The sequence below is a fragment of the Salmo salar genome, unplaced genomic scaffold (assembly GCF_905237065.1).
Source record: "Salmo salar unplaced genomic scaffold, Ssal_v3.1, whole genome shotgun sequence".
In the NCBI taxonomy this organism is placed as follows: Eukaryota; Metazoa; Chordata; class Actinopteri; order Salmoniformes; family Salmonidae; genus Salmo; species Salmo salar.
Genome location: NW_025547373.1, coordinates 14,566 through 34,117, shown reverse-complemented (window position 1 = coordinate 34,117; position 19,552 = coordinate 14,566). Strand labels below are relative to the sequence as shown.

Here is a 19,552-nt window from a genome sequence, read left to right as displayed (position 1 = left end):
CAGGTAGACTAAACCCTAACGCCCAGCCGCTACAGGTAGACTAAACCCTAACGCCCATCCAGTACAGGTAGACTAAACCCTAACGCCCAGCCACTACAGGTGGACTAAACCCTAACGCCCAGCCACTACAGGTAGACTAAACCCTAACGCCCAGCCACTACAGGTAGACTAAACCCTAACGCCCAGCCACTACAGGTAGACTAAACCCCTAACGCCCAGCCGCTACAGGTGGACTAAACCCTAACGCCCAGCCGCTAGAGGTAGACTAAACCCTAAGCTCCAGCCACTACAGGTAGACTAAACCTTAACGCCCAGCCACTACAGGTAGACTAAACCCTAACGCCCAGCCACTACAGGTAGACTAAAGCCTAACGCCCAGCCACTACAGGTAGACTAAACCCTAACGCCCAGCCGCTACAGGTAGACTAACGCCCAGCCACTACAGGTAGACTAAACTCTAACGCCCAGCCACTACAGGTAGACTAAACCCTGACGCCCAGCCGCTACAGGTAGAATAAACCCTAACGCCCAGCCGCTACAGGTAGACTAAATCCTAACGCCCAGCCACTACAGGTGGACTAATGCCCATTCACTACAGGTGGACTAACGCCCAGCCACTACAGGTAGACTATACCCTAACGCCCAGCCACTACAGGTAGACTAAACCCTAACGCCCAGCCGCTACAGGTGGACTAAACCCTGACGCCCAGCCACTACAGGTGGACTAAACCCTAACGCCCAGCCACTACAGGTAGACTAAACCCTAACGCCCAGCCACTAAAGGTAGACTAAACCCTAACGCCCAGCCGCTACAGGTGGACTAATGCCCAGCCACTACAGGTGGACTAACGCCCAGCCACTACAGGTAGACTAAACCCTAACGCCCAGCCACTACAGGTAGACTAAACCCTAACGCCCAGCCACTACAGGTAGACTAACGCTCAGCCACTACAGGTAGACTAAACCCTAATGCCCAGCCACTACATGTAGACTAAACCCTAACGCCCAGCCAATACAGGTAGACTAAACCCTAACGCCCAGCCGCTACAGGTAGACTAAACCCTAACGTCCAGCCACTACAGGTAGACTAAACCCTAACGCCCAGCCCCTACAGGTAGACTAAACCCTAACGCCCAGCCGCTACAGGTGGACTAAACCCTAACGCCCAGCCGCTACAGGTGGACTAAACCCTAACGCCCTGCCACTACAGGTAGACTAAACCCTAACCCCCAGCCACTACAGGTAGACTAAACCCTAACGTCCAGCCACTACAGGTAGACTAAACCCTAACGCCCAGCCACTACAGGTAGACTAAACCCTAACGCCCAGCCGCTACAGGTAGACTAAACCCTAACGCCCAGCCACTACAGGTAGACTCAACCCTAACGCCCAGCCACTACAGGTAGACTAAACCCTAACGCCCAGCCACTACAGGTAGACTAAACCCTAACGCCCAGCCACTACAGGTAGACTAAACCCTGATGCCCAGCCACTACAGGTAGACTAAACCCTAACGCCCAGCCGCTACAGGTAGACTAAACCCTAACGCCCAGCCGCTACAGGTGGACTAAACCCTGACGCCCAGCCACTACAGGTGGACTAAACCCTAATGCCGAGCCACTACAGGAGGACTAAACCCTAACGCCCAGTCGCTACAGGTAGACTAAACCCTAACGCCCAGCCGCTACTGGTAGACTAAACCCTAACGCCCAGCCGCTACAGGTAGACTAAACCCTAACGCCCAGCCACTACAGGTAGACTAAACCCTAATGCCCAGCCACTACAGGTAGACTAAACCCTAACGCCCAGCCGCTACAGGTAGACTAAACCCTAACGCCCAGCCGCTACAGGTAGACTAAACCCTAACGCCCAGCCACTACAGGTAGACTAACGCCCAGCCACTACAGGTAGACTAAACCCTAACGCCCAGCCACTACAGGTAGACTAAACCCTAACGCCCAGCCGCTACAGGTAGACTAAACCCTAACGCCCAGCCGCTACAGGTAGACTAAACCCTAACGCCCAGCCAATACAGGTAGACTAAACCTTAACGCCCAGCCGCTACAGGTAGACTAAACCCTAACGTCCAGCCACTACAGGTAGACTAAACCCTAACGCCCAGCCGCTACAGGTAGACTAACGCCCAGCCACTACAGGTAGACTAAACCCTAACGCCCAGCCGCTACAGGTAGACTAAACCCTGACGCCCAGTGCTTTGTTGCACTTTTACATCGATGTTGAAAATGTCATGTCCACTGTCAAATAAATGTTCCACATAAATAAATGTTCCACATAAATAAATGCTGCTGAACTGTGTCAGACAACTAGTCTAGAAATACAGAGAATGGTCTTGTTCTTCTTACCCTCAAGCTTGAGATGGAGATGGCTGACCTCCAGGGCCAGCTACAGGGACTAGAGTCAAAGGTCGTGACCCTTCGTAAGGAGCTTAACACCCAGTCCAGTGAGAGCACAGAGTTAAGGTAGGACATGATGCGACTTCCTCAAAGTAAACAGACCTTTAAGTCCCTTACAACTGTTTGGAATAATGTTAATTACATCTGTTTTGAAGAATATATATGAACATTAAGTTTTCCTCAGTGCCTGTCTGTGAGGGCCGATTTGCGATCGTGATAGTTCCGGTCAGTGTTCCGTAATAGGCTGTGCGCGTGACAATCAATCGGTATCTTATCAATCAATGTATTTGGCCGTGTGCAGGACCCGTAGAGGATCAGAGCTGAGCTCCCTGCAGCAGCTGAGGGACAGAGAGAGGGAGCTGGAGAGAGAAGTTGAGACCCTACGGGAGGAGAAGGAGAGAGAAGTCACCGCTCTGCTGGAGGAGAGAGGAAAGGATGGAGAACGACTGGAACAGGTGAAGGAGTAGAGCGGCATCGAGTCTTCCTTCCTTCTGTTCACTTTGATTTATTTGTTGTTGTTGCTGCATATTGTTCTTGATGTGGGTTACAGCTGTCTGTGCAGCACGATGCAGTGTGTGAGGAGTTGAGAGGTCTACAGGCAGAGTTGTGTCAAGCGACAGAGCAGCAGAGGAGGGCAGAGAGAGAGGCTGAGGAACTACTAAGAGAGAACCAGGAAGTGGCGGGGACTGTCCTCTCGCTGGAGAGAGAGAGAGACCAGCTGGGACAGGACATTGAGGAACTCAGGTGAATATCCTTTTCATGCTTTATAAATGTATAAAGTAAAGATTAAAAGCAGAAAATGTTATAAGGAAAACACTACCTTAAAGGGATAGTTGATCCAAACATGCTTTTCCTCTCACCCTGTAATCAGTCTATGTAAAAGGCTTGACAGTTTGTCACTCGTAGTAGTAGCATCGTAGTGGTGGTAGTAGTATCGTAGTGGTAGTAGTAGTATCGTAGTGGTAGTAGTATCGTAGTGGTAGTAGTAGTATCGTAGTGGTAGTAGTAGTATCGTAGTGGTAGTAGTAGTATCGTAGTGGTGGTAGTAGTATCGTAGTGGTGGTAGTAGTATCGTAGTGGTAGTAGTAGTATCGTAGTGGTAGTAGTAGTATCGTAGTGGTAGTAGTAGTATCAAATCAAATAAAATCAAATTTATTTTTATATAGCCCTTCGTACATCAGCTGATATTCTCAAAGTGCTGTACAGAAACCCAGCCTAAAACCCCAAACAGCAAGCAAAGCATGTGAAAGAAGCACGGTGGCTAGGAAAAACTCCCTAGGAAAAACTCCCTAGAAAGGCCAAAAACCTAGGAAGAAACCTAGAGAGGAACCAGGCTATGAGGGGTGGCCAGTCCTCTTCTGGCTGTGCAGGGTGGATATTATAACAGAACATGGTCAAAATGTTAAAATGTTAAAATGTTCATAAATGACCAGCATGGTCAAATAATAATAATCATAGTAGTTGTCGAGGGTGCAACAAGCACGTCCGGTGAACAGGTCAGGGTTCCATAGCCGCAGGCAGAACAGTTGAAACTGGAGCAGCAGCACGGCCAGGTGGACTGGGGACAGCAAGGAGTCATCAAGCCAGGTAGTCCTGAGGCATGGTCCTAGGGCTCAGGTCCTCCGAGAGAAAGACAGAAAGAGAGAATTAGAGAGAGCATATTTAAATACACACAGGACACCGGATAAGACAAGAGAAATACTCCAGATGTAACAGACTGACCCTAGCCCCCCGACACATAAACTACTGCAGCATAAATACTGGAGGCTGAGACAGGAGGGATCAGAAGACACTGTGGCCCCATCCGATGATACCCCGGACAGGGCCAAACAGGCAGGATATAACCCCACCCACTTTGCCAAAGCACAGCCCCCACACCACTAGAGGGATGTCTCCAACCACCAACTTACCGTCCTAAGACAAGGCCGAGTATAGCCCACAACGATCTCCGCCATGGCACAACCCAAGGGGGGGGGGCGCCAACCCAGACAGGAAGACCACGTCAGTGACTCAACCCACTCAAGTGACGCACCCCTCCCATGGACGGCATGGAAGAACACCAGCAGGCCAGTGACTCAGCCCCTGTAATAGGGTTTGAGGCAGAGAATCCCAGTGGAGAGAGGGGAACTGGCAAGGCAGAGACAGCAAGGGCGGTTCGTTGCTCCAGCCTTTCCGTTCACCTTCACACTCCTGGGCCAGACTATACTTAATCATAGGACCTACTGAAGAGATAAGTCTTCAGTAAAGACTTAAAGGTTGAGACTGAGTCTGCGTCTCTCACATGGGTAGGCAGACCATTCCATAAAAATGGAGCTCTATAGGACAAAGCCCTACCTCCAGCCGTTTGCTTAGAAATTCTAGGGACAATTAGGAGGCCTGCGTCTTGTGACCGTAGCGTACGTGTAGCTATGTACGGCAGGACCAAATCGGAAAGATAGGTAGGAGCAAGCCCATGTAATGCTTTGTAGGTTAGCAGTAAAACCTTGAAATCAGCCCTTGCCTTAACAGGAAGCCAGTGTAGGGAGGCTAACACTGGAGTAATATGATCAAATTTTTTGGTTCTAGTCAGGATTCTAGCAGCCGTATTTAGCACTAACTGAAGTTTATTTAGTGCTTTATCCGGGTAGCCGGAAAGTAGAGCATTGCAGTAGTCCAGCCTAGAAGTAACAAAAGCATGGATTAATTTTTCTGCGTCATTTTTGGACAGAAAATTTCTGATTATTGCAATGTTACGTAGATGGAAAAAAGCTGTCCTTGAAACAGTCTTGATATGTTCTTCAAAAGAGAGATCAGGGTCCAGAGTAACGCCGAGGTCCTTCACAGTTTTATTTGAGACGACTGTACAACCATCCAGATTAATTGTCAGATTCAACAGAAGATCTCTTTGTTTCTTGGGACCTAGAACAAGCATCTCTGTTTTGTCCGAGTTTAGAAGTAGAAAGTTTGCAGCCATCCACTTCTTTATGTCTGAAACACAGGCTTCTAGCGAGGGCAATTTTGGGGCTTCACCATGTTTCATTGAAATGTACAGCTGTGTGTCGTCTGCATAGCAGTGAAATTTAACATTATGTTTTCGAATGACATCCCCAAGAGGTAAAATATATAGTGAAAACAATAGTGGTCCTAAAACGGAACCTTGAGGAACACCGAAATTTACAATTGATTTGTCAGAGGACAAACCATTCACAGAGACAAACTGATATCTTTCCGACAGATAAGATCTAAACCAGGCCAGAACTTGTCCATGTAGACCAATTTGGGTTTCCAATCTCTCCAAAAGAATGTGGTGATCGATGGTATCAAAAGCGGCACTAAGATCTAGGAGCACGAGGACAGATGCAGAGCCTCGGTCTGACGTCATTAAAAGGTCATTTACCACCTTCACAAGTGCAGTCTCAGTGCTATGATGGGGTCTAAAACCAGACTGAAGCGTTTCGTATACATTGTTTGTCTTCAGGAAGGCAGTCAGTTGCTGTGCAACAGCTTTTTCTAAAATTTTGGAGAGGAATGGAAGATTCGATATAGGCCGATAGTTTTTATAATTTCTGGATCAAGATTCGGCTTTTTCAAGAGAGGCTTTATTACTGCCACTTTTAGTGAGCTTGGTACACATCCGGTGGATAGAGAGCCGTTTATTATGTTCAACATAGGAGGGCCAAGCACAGGAAGCAGCTCTTTCAGTAGTTTAGTTGGAATAGGGTCCAGTATGCAGCTTGAGGGTTTGGAGGCCATGACTATTTTCATCATTGCGTCAAGAGATATAGTACTAAAACACTTTAGTATCTCCCTTGATCCTAGGTCCTGGCAGAGTTGTGCAGACTCAGGACAATGGAGCTTTGGAGGAATACCCAGATTTAAAGAGGAGTCTGTAATTTGCTTTCTAATGATCATGATCTTTTCCTCAAAGAAGTTCATAAATGTATTACTGCTGAAGTGAAAGCCATCCTCCATTTGCGAAGGCTGCTTTTTAGTTAGCTTTGCGACAGTATCAAAAATAAATTTCGGATTGTTCTTATTTTCCTCAATTAAGTTGGAAAAATAGGATGATCGAGCAGCAGTGAGGGCTCTTCGATACTGCACGGTACTGTCTTTCCAAGCTAGTCGGAAGACTTCCAGTTTGGTGTGGCGCCATTTCCGTTCCAATTTTCTGGAAGCTTGCTTCAGAGCTCGTGTATTTTCTGTATACCAGGGAGCTAGTTTCTTATGACAGATGTTTTTAGTTTTTAGGGGTGCAACTGCATCTAGGGTATTGCGCAAGGTTAAATTGAGTTCCTCGGTTAGGTGGTTAACTGATTTTTGTCCTCTGACGTCCTTGGGTAGGCAGAGGCAGTCTGGAAGGGCATCAAGGAATCTTTGGGTTGTCTGAGAATTTATAGCACGACTTTTAATGCTCCTTGGTTGGGGTCTGAGCAGATTATTTGTTGCAATTGCAAACGTAATAAAATGGTGGTCCGATAGTCCAGGATTATGAGGAAAAACATTTAGATCCACAACATTTATTCCATGGGACAAAACTAGGTCCAGAGTATGACTGTGGCAGTGAGTAGGTCCAGAGACATGTTGGACAAAACCCACTGAGTCGATGATGGCTCCGAAAGCCTTTTGGAGTGGGTCTGTGGACTTTTCCATGTGAATGTTAAAGTCACCAAAAATTAGAATATTATCTGCTATGACTACAAGATCCGATAGGAATTCAGGGAACTCAGTGAGGAACGCTGCATATGGCCCAGGAGGCCTATAAACAGTAGCTATAAAAAGTGAGTGAGTAGGCTGCATAGATTTCATGACTAGAAGCTCAAAAGACGAAAACGTCATTGTTTTTTTTTTTTGTAAATTGAAATTTGCTGTCGTAAATGTTAGCAACACCTCCGCCTTTGCCGGATGCACGGGGGGTATGGTCACTAATGTAACCTGGGGGTGAGGCCTCATTTAGTAGTAACAGTATATTCATCAGGCTTAAGCCATGTTTCAGTCAGGCCAATCACATCAAGATTATGATCAGTGATTAGTTCATTGACTATAACTGCCTTGGAAGTGAGGGATCTAACATTAAGTAACCCAATTTTGAGATGTGAGGTATCACAATCTCTTTCAATAATGGCAGGAATGGAGGAGGTCTTTATTCTAGTGAGATTGCTAGATGGAACACCGCCATCTTTAATTTTGCCCAACCTAGATCGAGGCACAGACACGGTCTCAATGGGGATAGCTGAGCTGACTACACTGACTGTGCTAGTGGCAGACTCCACTAAGCTGGCAGGCTGGCTAACAGCCTGCTGCCTGGCCTGCACCCTATCTCATTGTGGAGCTAGAGGAGTTAGAGCCCTGTCTATGTTCGTAGATAAGATGAGAGCACCCCTCCAGCTAGGATGGAGTCCGTCACTCCTCAACAGGCCAGGCTTGGTCCTGTTTGTGGGTGAGTCCCAGAAAGAGGGCCAATTATCTACAAATTCTATCTTTTGGGAGGGGCAGAAAACAGTTTTCAACCAGCGATTGAGTTGTGAGACTCTGCTGTAGAGCTCATCACTCCCCCTAACTGGGAGTGATGTGGTAGTAGTAGTATCGTAGTGGTAGTAGTAGTATCGTAGTGGTAGTAGTAGTATCGTAGTGGTAGTAGTAGTATCGTAGTGGTAGTAGTAGTATCGTAGTGGTGGTAGTAGTATCGTAGTGGTAGTAGTAGTATCGTAGTGGTAGTAGTAGTATCGTAGTGGTAGTAGTAGTATCGTAGTGGTAGTAGTAGTATCGTAGTGGTAGTAGTAGTATCGTAGTGGTGGTAGTAGTATCGTAGTGGTAGTAGTATCGTGAGTGGTAGTAGTAGTATCGTGGTGGTGGTAGTAGTATCGTGAGTGGTGGTAGTGGTATCGTAGTGGTGGTGGTAGCATCGTGGTGGTGGTAGTAGTATCGTGAGTGGTGGTAGTAGTATCGTAGTGGTAGTAGTATCGTGAGTGGTAGTAGTAGTATCGTGAGTGGTAGTAGTAGTATCGTAGTGGTAGTAGCACTCGTAGTGGTGGTAGTATTATCGTGAGTGGTAGTAGTAGTATCGTGAGTGGTAGTAGTAGTATCGTGAGTGGTAGTAGTAGTATCGTGAGTGGTGGTAGTAGTATCGTGAGTGGTGGTAGTAGCATCGTGAGTGGTGGTAGTGAGTATCGTGAGTGGTAGTAGCATCGTGAGTGGTGGTAGTAGCATCGTGAGTGGTAGTAGTAGTATCGTAGTGGTGGTAGTAGCATCGTAGTGGTGGTAGTAGCATCGTAGTGGTGGTAGTAGTATCGTAGTGGTAGTAGTAGTATCGTAGTGGTAGTAGTAGTATCGTGAGTGGTGGTAGTAGCATCGTGAGTGGTAGTAGTATCGTAGTGGTAGTAGTAGTATCGTAGTGGTGGTAGTAGCATCGTAGTGGTGGTAGTAGCATCGTAGTGGTAGTAGCATCGTAGTGGTAGTAGTATCGTAGTGGTAGTAGTAGTAGTAGCATCGTAGTGGTAGTAGCATCGTAGTGGTAGTAGTATTGTTGTGGGGGTAGTAGTAGTATTGTAGTATTATAGTAGTATTATTGTTGTGGTCTCTCCCTGTATGTATGAGTTGTATTTGTCTCTCCAGGATCCTGACGGTGTCCCAGCAGCACCAGTTAACCCAGGCCCAACAGCAGGTCTCCGGGCTGGAGGTAGAGAGTCTGCAGCTACAGGTCCAGGTCACCACGCTGCTCCAGACCAAGGATGTGTTGCAGGGTGAGCACTGACACTCGTTGCCTTAAAGATTAATCCCAATTTCCATTTGGCAGGAGACAGAAAGTCAAGGAGCTTACTTCCAGAATCTAAGCCTACTGTAGCCTACATTAAAAAATATTGCAAAAGTGCCACAGATTTAACTCTCTGTGAGTTGGGTTCTCCAGAACCAGCCCATTTATCCACATCTTGTACCTGTTGATTTTCAAGAGTTATTCAACTCATCATGGTTTTGTCGTATTGGTCCCTGATATCTATATCCTCCAGGGGAGGTCCAGTGTCTGAGGGGAGAGATGGAGAGAGGGAGGAGACAGACGGAGAAGGAGAAACAGGAGGAACGAGAGGAGAGAGAGAGGAGCCAGAGAGAGAGCGAGGTCTGGCATGCTGACCTGGAAAGGCTACAGTTACTGGTAGATCAGACGACAGAGAAAGGGACGAGAGAAGAGGAGGAACGGAGAGAAGAGAAGGAAGGATGGCAGAGCGAGAGGATGGCGTTGAGCTCGGAACTGGGGCACAGAGACGGAGAGGTGGTGGCGATGAAGAACAGGATGGAGGGATTGGAGAAAGAGAAGGAGGAGATGTCGTGTCTGTTGGAAGAGAGAGATGCAGAGCTGGAGAGACTAACCGCAGAACACAAGAGTCACCAACACAGAGAGAGAACACTGAAGGAGGAGGGGGAGAGATGGAGGGAGAGAGCAGAGGAGGGAGAGAGATGGAGGGAGAAAGCAGAGGAGAGAGCAGAGGAGGGAGAGAGATGGAGGGAGAAAGCAGAGGAGATAGCAAAAGAGGTGGAGAGATGGAGGGAGAGAGCAGAGGAGGGAGAGAGATGGAGGGAGAAAGCAGAGGAGAGAGCAGAAGAGAGAGAGAGATGGAGGGAGAAAGCAGAGGAGGGAGAGAGATGGAGGGAGAAAGCAGAGGAGAGAGCAGAAGAGAGAGAGAGATGGAGGGAGAGAGCAGAGGAGGGAGAGAGATGGAGGGAGAAAGCAGAGGAGGGAGAGAGATGGAGGGAGAAAGCAGAGGAGAGATCAGAGGAGGGAGAGAGATGGAGGGAGAAAGCAGAGGAGATAGCAAAAGAGGTGGAGAGATGGAGGGAGAGAGCAGAGGAGGGAGAGAGATGGAGGGAGAAAGCAGAGGAGAGAGCAGAAGAGAGAGAGAGATGGAGGGAGAAAGCAGAGGAGGGAGAGAGATGGAGGGAGAAAGCAGAGGAGAGAGCAGAGGAGGGAGAGAGATGGAGGGAGAAAGCAGAGGAGAGAGGAAAAGAGGTGGAGAGATGGAGGGAGAAAGCAGAGGAGGGAGAGAGATGGAGGGAGAAAGCAGAGGAGGGAGAGAGATGGAGGGAGAAAGCAGAGGAGAGAGCAGAAGAGAGAGAGAGATGGAGGGAGAAAGCAGAGGAGGGAGAGAGATGGAGGGAGAGAGCAGAGGAGAGAGCAGAGGAGGTAGAGAGATGGAGGGAGAGAGCAGAGGAGTGGGAGAGAGAAAACGCGAGACTGAGTCAGCGGCTCACTGAAAAAGAGAAGAATAACAGCGAACAACTAAAAGCTGTAAAAAGAGAGAGTGAGAAGATAGCGGAACAACTGAAAAAGGAGGAGGTAGACGGAAGGAAGAGATCAGAGGAGATGAAAACTAGAATGATCTCACTGGAGGACGAAAGAGACAATCTGGAGAGGGAAATGGATGAAATGAGTCAGAGGTTTAAAGAAACAAAGAATAAACAGAGTGAACAACTGGAAGACAGAAGAAGAGAGATGGAGAAGGTGGCAGAACTTCGAGAACAAAGGAAAGAGAGATGAGAAAGAGAGAGGAAGAGATGACACAGCTGAAAGCCATGGTCATGTCTCTGGAGGAAGAGTTGAAAGACATTGAGATATTAAAGGCAAACCTTCAGGCTTTAGAAGAGGCCAACGCCAAACTCCGGGACAAGGAGATAGAGGAAGAGAAGAAGACGGAAAAGAGAGAGGCAGGAGAGAGGGAGAGGACTGAGAGATTGAAAGAAGAGTTGGCACAGAAAGACGTGGAAGTACAGGAGCTCCGGAGCAGGATGGAGGAATTGGAGAAAGAGGAGGAGGAGATGTCGTGTCTGTTGGAAGAGAGAGATGCAGAGCTGGAGAGACTAACCGCAGAACACAAGAGTCACCAACACAGAGAGAGAACACTGAAGGAGGAGGGGGAGAGATGGAGGGAGAGAGCAGAGGAGGGAGAGAGATGGAGGGAGAAAGCAGAGGAGAGAGCAGAGGAGGGAGAGAGATGGAGGGAGAGAGCAGAGGAGGGAGAGAGATGGAGGGAGAGAGCACAGGAGGGAGAGAGATGGAGGGAGAAAGCAGAGGAGAGAGCACAGGAGGGAGAGAGATGGAGGGAGAGAGCAGAGGAGGGAGAGAGATGGAGGGAGAGAGCACAGGAGGGGGAGAGATGGAGGGAGAAAGCAGAGGAGGGAGAGAGATGGAGGGAGAAAGCAGAGGAGAGAGCAGAAGAGAGAGAGAGATGGAGGGAGAGAGCAGAGGAGGGAGAGAGATGGAGGGAGAAAGCAGAGGAGGGAGAGAGATGGAGGGAGAAAGCAGAGGAGAGAGCAGAGGAGGGAGAGAGATGGAGGGAGAAAGCAGAGGAGATAGCAAAAGAGGTGGAGAGATGGAGGGAGAGAGCAGAGGAGGGAGAGAGATGGAGGGAGAAAGCAGAGGAGGGAGAGAGATGGAGGGAGAAAGCAGAGGAGGGAGAGAGATGGAGGGAGAGAGCAGAGGAGAGAGCAGAAGAGAGAGAGAGATGGAGGGAGAAAGCAGAGGAGTGGGAGAGAGAAAACGCGAGACTGAGTCAGCGGCTCACTGAAAAAGAGAAGAATAACAGCGAACAACTAAAAGCTGTAAAAAGAGAGAGTGAGAAGATAGCGGAACAACTGAAAAAGGAGGAGGTAGACGGAAGGAAGAGATCAGAGGAGATGAAAACTAGAATGATCTCACTGGAGGACGAAAGAGACAATCTGGAGGCAGAACTGAATAAAAATGAACTATTGAAGAACAAAATGTTTGCCGCGGAGAGAGAGAACACACAGCTCAGAGAGAGGGAGAGAGAAAGATACCAGGAGGAGAGTCTGAGAAAGAAGAGGAAGGAGTCAGAGGGAAGGGAGCGAGAGGAGAGACTGAGAGGAACGCTGGAGCTGAGAGAAGGAGAGGTTGAAGTCTTGAGAGTGAAGTTGATCGTCTTGGAAGAAGAGAGGGATGAGGGGAAGAGAGAGCGGCAGACACTAGAGGGGAAGATGGAGAGACAGATGGCTCAGCTGAGGGAAAGAGAAGAGGAGGTAGAGAAACTGAGGGAGGAGGAAGAGGAGGCAAGGGCTAGGCTACAGCAGAGAGAGGAAGAGTTGAGGAATCTGAAAGACAGAATGCACCAGTCAGAGCTCTCAGAGAAACATGTTTCACACCTTCTGATAGAGACCGAGTCTTTACTAGAGACGGAGAGGAGTCAGAGCAGAGACAGGAATAAAGCACTACACTTGGCCAAGGAGGAGAGGGAGAGGGAGAGAGAACGGGCACAGGAAACAGAGCAGCAAAACGAGAGACTGGAAGAGGAGGTGAAGAAATGGAAAGAAAGAGTGGAAGAACGGATAAAAGAGGTAGCAAGGCTCTCGCAGCTCCTGAAGGAGAGAGAGGAGGAGGTGGAGGACTTTAGGGTGAGAACGGTAGAGAACGGTGGAGAAAGACAGAGACAGGAGGACGTGTTGAGGAGGAACAAGGAGGAGAGGGAATGGTTGGGTGCCCAGCTGAGAGAGGAACAGGCGGAGGGAGAGAGACTGAGGTCCAGACTAGAGGAGGTGCAGAGAGGACAACGCCTCCTGCAGGAGGATAGAGGATGTCGCGTGGAGAGGCTGGGTGCTCAGGTTAAATCCCTGGAGGAGGAGAGAGACCATCTCCTAGCTGAGATCAGGAAGAAGGAGAGAGAGGCTGGGATCCTGAAAGATGAGACTCACAAAGAGAGGAGAGAAAAGGAGAGGACTGGCTCCTCACTGAGAAGGATGGAGGAGGAGTTGAAGGAGAGCAAGGAGGCGCTGGCCCTCAGTCTGGCCATCCTGAAGGAGCAGGGAGCCGAGATGACCAGGAGCAGGGAGAGAAGCAGGAAGGAGGTGCAGGAGAAAGAAGGGGACAACCAGAAGATGAGAGAGGGGCTGAAGACGGCCATGCAGGAGATGTCTAGCCTGAAACAGCTGCTGGAGGAGAGCCACGGGGAGGGGGAGAGACTAAGGAGCCTCATGCAGGAGAGGAAAGAGGAGATGGTGAAGAGCAGGGACGAGAGCCTGCGTGCTGCCCGGGGGGAGGTGGAGGAGCTCCGAGGGAGGACCAGGGCTGTGGAGCAAGAGAAAAGGGAGGTGGAGAGGAAGCTCGGAGACAGAGAGGAGGAGCTGGAGGAGGTGTTGGGAGAGAAGGAGAGGAGACAGAAGGAGATGGAGGTGGTGTTGGGAGAGAAGGAGAGGAGACAGGAGGAGCTGGAGGAGGCAGTGAGAGAGAAGGAGAGGAGACAGAAGGAGATGGAGGAGGTATTGGGAGAGAAGGAGAGGAGACAGGAGGAGCTGGAGGAGGCAGTGAGAGAGAAGGAGAGGAGACAGGTGGAGATGGAGGAGGTATTGGGAGAGAAGGAGAGGAGACAGAAGGAGCTGGAGGAGGCAGTGGGAGAGAAGGAGAGGAGACAGAAGGAGCTGGAGGAGGCAGTGGGAGAGAAGGAGAGGAGACAGAAGGAGATGGAGGAGGTGTTGGGAGAGAAGGAGAGGAGACAGGAGGAGCTGGAGGAGGTGTTGGGAGAGAAGGAGAGGAGACAGGAGGAGCTGGAGGAGGTGTTGGGAGAGAAGGAGAGGAGACAGGAGGAGCTGGAGGAGGCAGTGAGAGAGAAGGAGAGGAGACAGAAGGAGATGGAGGAGGTGTTGGGAGAGAAGGAGAGGAGACAGAAGGAGATGGAGGAGGTGTTGGGAGAGAAGGAGGCTGAGCTGACCAGCACCAGGGCCAGACTGGATGTCCTGGAGAAACAGAAGACAGAGCTCAGATGTCTGGCTGCTGAGAAGAGTCAGGCAGTTACACAGCTCAGAGAGAGGATCAGAGAGGTGGAGGGAGAGATGGAGGGAGTGAGAGAAGAGAAGAAGAGAGAGATGGAGGGAGTGAGAGAAGAGAAGAAGAGAGAGATGGAGACGTTGAGACAGGAAGAGCAGCAGAGGAGGGAGAGTCTGAAACTAAGGGAGCAGGAGAGCCTGAAGCGTGTCGAGTTAGTCACGGACATGCTGAGAGAGAAGGAGACAGAGCTGGAGAGGGTGAGAGAGAAAGCTTACAGAGAGGAGAGGAAGAGAGACACAGAGGAAGTGAAACTGCAGAGTCTGCAGAAAGAAGAGACGGACGAACAGAGGAGACTTGGAGAGCCCGGGGACCAGAAGAGAGGAGAAGGAAGTCAGGAGTGTCCAGGAAGAGATGTCTGGCTTCGGGACGAGGTAGTTACTCTGAGGAAGAGAGTGTCCTCCCAGCGCCTGGACAGAGAGGAAAGGGAGACACTGTTGAGACAGAGAGAGACAGAGCTTTACACCCTGAGAGAGAGAGTAGAGGAACTCAGTAAGGACAGAGACCGTATCACAGCTGCCCTGGAGAAGACTGAGGCTTCCATGATTGGCTACCGGGACAGAGCCCACCAACAGGAGCAGAGCAGAGGGGCGGGATCTGAGGTTAGTACAACTGCGCCCCAAATGGCCCCTATGGACCCTGGTCAATAGTAGTGCACTATATATAGGGAATAGGGTGCCATAGCGCCCTGGTCTAAAGTAGTGCACTATATAGGGAATAGGGTGCCATAGGGCCCTGGTCTAAAGTAGTGCACTATAACATTATAACCCCCCAAGGGACATTATAACCCCCAAGGGACATTATAACCCCCCAAGAAATGTTATAACCCCCAAGGGACATTATAACCCCCAAGAAATGTTATAACCCCCAAGGGACATTATAACCCCCCAAGGGACTTTATAACTGCCCAAGGGACATTATAACCCCCAAGAAATGTTATACCCCCCAAGGGACATTATAACCCCCCAAGGGACATTATAACCCCCAAGAAATGTTATAACCCCCAAGGGACATTATAACCCCCCCAAGGGACATTATAACCCCCCAAGGGACATTATAACCCCCAAGGGACATTATAACCCCCAAGAAATGTTATAACCCCCAAGGACATTATAACCGCCCCAAGGGACATTATAACCCCCAAGGGACATTATAACCCCCCAAGGGACATTATAACCCCCCCAAGGGACATTATAACCCCCAAGGGACATTATAACCCCCCAAGGGACATTATAACCCCCCCAAGGGACAGTTTTCCAGTTGTGAGCAGCAATTCAGTGTGTGTCTGGTGAGTACCTGTCAGACCTGTCTGTCCATACAGGAGACAGTAGTGCTGTACAGTTCACTACACGACTCTGGTGTAAAAGACCGTCTGTCTGTCCTGCAGAGGTCCGCGGTCCAGCTAGAGATGGACCCTGTGGTCCAGGACCGTCTGTCTGTCCTGCAGAGGTCCGTGGCCCAGCTAGAGATGGACCCTGTGGTCCAGGACCGTCTGTCTGTCCTGCAGAGGTCCGCGGTCCAGCTAGAGATGGACCCTGTGGTCCAGGACCGTCTGTCTGTCCTGCAGAGGTCCGTGGCCCAGCTAGAGTTGGACCATCGACGGCTACAGAGGAGGAATACACAACTGGAACAACGAGCTGACAGACTGAAGACCGAGAGGAAACGCCTCAGAGAGCTGCTGATACAGGTATTCTGATCAGTCTCACCTTATTTACCTGCAGAACCAAAACGTCAGTTCAACCTGATTTCGGATCCCGAATAGAAAAGAGGTGCCTTCCACACTTGCCTGTTTTAAAATGTTTTTTTTTTTTTAATTTTAAGTCCCAAGACTTGGATAATTCAGAACAGTTACCTTACTATTTACAATTACGCTTCTGCTGTGGTTTGTTTTAAAAAGACGGAGAGAGGATCGTCACGTCGTGAGCTGTCCCAGTCCTCCAGCAGAGACGGAGACAGAGCCCAGGTTAGTCATAAACCCGTCCAGCAGAGACAGAGGACAGGTTAGTCATAAACCCGTCCAGCAGAGACGGAGGACAGAGCTCAGGTTAGTCATAAACCCGTCCAGCAGAGACGGAGGACAGAGCTCAGGTTAGTCATAAACCCGTCCAGCAGAGACAGAGGACAGGTTAGTCATAAACCCGTCCAGCAGAGACGGAGGACAGGTTAGTTACCCGTCTACTAACTACTCTGGTTGTTGTCATATCATTAACAGTTACAAGTCAATCTGCTATTACAGTGCGGTTAGACTGCACCAAATAACTCATCTACAAATCACTTTGCATCCCAAATAACTTGTGTAAATATGTGAGTGGTAAATCTGTACGGAGGCTTACTCAGTGGTGAGGAGGAGAGGGAAAAAAATCCCCTGAAATGTGCTGAATTTAGACAGAGCGTTAACTCCTTTCTGTTGTGCAGGAATCCAGGGGTTTGGTTGGTCTGGAAACAGAGGAGTTGAGACGCCTTCGGACCAAGGTGAAGAAGCTGGAGGACCAGGTAGGTCACCCACCGTGGCTCGTGTCCCAATCTGGATCCAATTCCCTTAAAAGGGCTCATCGGAGTTCAGAACGGTGTCCTATTGACCGCGGCGTCTGATCATTACATTATAGATCGTAACTATTGACCGCGGCGTCTGATCATTATAGATCGTAACTATTGACTGCGGCGTCTGATCATTATAGATCGGAACTATTGACCGCGGCGTCTGATCATTATAGATCGTAACTATTGACCGCGGCGTCTGATCATTATAGATCGTAACTATTGACCGCGGCGTCTGATCATTATAGATCAGAACTATTGACCGCGGCGTCTGATCATTATAGATCGTAACTATTGACCGCGGCGTCTGATCATTATAGATCAGAACTATTGACCGCGGCGTCTGATCATTATAGATCGTAACTATTGACCGCGGCGTCTGATCATTATAGATCGTAACTATTGACCGCGGCGTCTGATCATTATAGATCGTAACTATTGACCGCGGCGTCTGATCATTATAGATCATAACTATTGACTGCGGCGTCTGATCATTATAGATCGGAACTATTGACCGCGGCGTCTGATCATTATAGATCGTAACTATTGACCGCGCGTCTGATCATTATAGATCGTAACTATTGACCGCGGCGTCTGATCATTATAGATCGTAACTATTGACCGCGGCGTCTGATCATTATAGATCGGAACTATTGACCGCGGCGTCTGATCATTATAGATCGTAACTATTGACCGCGGCGTCTGATCATTATAGATCGTAACTATTGACCGCGGCGTCTGATCATTATAGATCGTAACTATTGACCGCGGCGTCTGATCATTATAGATCGGAACTATTGACCGCGGCGTCTGATCATTATAGATCGTAACTATTGACCGCGGCGTCTGATCATTATAGATTGGAACTATTGACCGCGGCGTCTGATCATTATAGATCGGAACTATTGACCGCGGCGTCTGATCATTATAGATCGTAACTATTGACCGCGGCGTCTGATCATTATAGATCGTAACTATTGACCGCGGCGTCTGATCATTATAGATCAGAACTATTGACCGCGGCGTCTGATCATTATAGATCGTAACTATTGACCGCGAATCCTGTAAGGGTGTCATTTCAGGTGTGGTTATTCATTTATCAAGGTGTTTTGAACGATTCACCTTTATTTAAACGTTAAATGTTCCCAAACCTCGCAGGTACACCAACTACAGCTGACGCTCGTCCTCGACCACCGGGAAAGGGTGGAGTTTATCCAACACTCCTCCAGGAACAACCAATGGCTGGTGTCTCTTCGTCAAGACTTGACTGATTCTCTGGTGTTGGTCTCGCAGCAACCAATCCCCTCTGTGCTGGAGTCAGAGACACACCGATTGGATAGGAGTGCCAGGGAGGAGGAGCTGAGATTGTCTCTCAGTCAGAGTTGAAGATGAAGCGCAGTGTGTTTGCCTCCGGAATGGCACCCTATTGTCTTCCAGGGCTCTGGTCAAAAGTAGTGCACTATATCTGGAATAGGGTGCCATTTGGGTCAAAAGTAGTGCACTGTATCTGGAATAGGGTGCCATTTGGGTCAAAAGTAGTGCACTATATCTTGAATAGGGTGCCATTTGGGTCAAAAGTACTGCACTATATCTGGAATAGGGTGCCATTTAGGTCAAAAGTAGTGCACTATATCTGGAATAGGGTGCCATTTGGGTCAAAAGTAGTGCACTATATCTTGAATAGGGTGCCATTTAGGTCAAAAGTAGTGCACTATATCTGGAATAGGGTGCCATTTGGGTCAAAAGTAGTGCACTATATCTTGAATAGGGTGCCATTTGGGTCAAAAGTAGTGCACTATATCTGGAATAGGGTACCATTTAGGTCAAAAGTAGTGCACTATATCTGGAATAGGGTGCCATTTGGGTCAAAAGTAGTGCACTATATCTTGAATAGGGTGCCATTTGGGTCAAAAGTACTGCACTATATCTGGAATAGGGTGCCATTTAGGTCAAAAGTAGTGCACTATATCTGGAATAGGGTGCCATTTGGGACTCACCCTATGTATACTGAACAAAGATATAAACACAATATCAACAATTTTACTGAGTTACAGTTCATATTAACTCAATCGAAATAAATTCATTAGGCCCTAATCTATGGATTTTGCATGACTGGGCAGGGGCACAGCCATGGGTGGGCCTGGGAGGGCATAGGCCCACGCACTTGGGTGCCAGGCCCAGCTAATCAGAATGAGTTTTTTTTTACCACAAAAGGGCTTTATTACAGACAGAAATACTCCTCAGTTTCATCACCTATCCGGGTGGCTGGTCTCAGACGATCCTGCAGGTGAAGATGCTGGATGTGGAGGTCCTGGGCTGGCGTGGTTACACGTGGTCTGATGTTGTGAGGCCAGTTGGACGTACTGCCAAATTCTCTAAAACGACGTTGGAGGCTGCTTATGGTAGAGAAATGAACATTCAATTCTCTGGCAACAGTTCTGGTGGACATTCCCTACAGTCAGCATGCCAACTGCACGCTCCCTCAAAACTTGAGACACATCTGTGGCCATTGTGTTGTGTAACAAAACTGCAGATTTTAGAGTGGCCTTTTATTGTCCCCCAAGCACAAGGTGCACCTGTGTAATGATCCTGCTGTTTAATCAGCTTCTTGATATGCCACACCTGTCAGGTGGATGGATTATCTTGGCAAAGGAGAAATGCTCACTAACAGGGATGTAAAACTAATTTGTGCACAACTTCAAATGTTGTGTTTATATTTTTGTTCAGTGTAGTTATCATATACCTTTTATGCGTTTGAATCCGAGTTGGGGTCAATTCACTTTTCAATGAAGTCAATTCAGGA

The 19,552-nt window shown here is 48.7% G+C and overlaps 1 protein-coding gene across 1 annotated transcript; it reads left to right on the top strand.

Moving 5' to 3' along the window:
• The first annotated feature begins 2,364 nt into the window (after positions 1-2,364).
• On the top strand, positions 2,365-18,194 carry LOC106586951 (trichohyalin). The gene is made up of 12 exons (XM_045711212.1): positions 2,365-2,480; positions 2,716-2,869; positions 2,965-3,158; positions 9,006-9,133; positions 9,398-9,918; positions 12,552-12,995; positions 13,191-13,481; positions 13,911-14,813; positions 15,599-15,898; positions 16,109-16,174; positions 16,627-16,704; positions 17,908-18,194. The coding sequence occupies exons 1-12, from the start codon at positions 2,377-2,379 to the stop codon at positions 18,133-18,135; spliced, it is 3,411 nt and encodes a 1,136-aa protein (XP_045567168.1). The 5' UTR covers positions 2,365-2,376; the 3' UTR covers positions 18,136-18,194.
• The last annotated feature ends 1,358 nt before the right edge of the window (positions 18,195-19,552 follow it).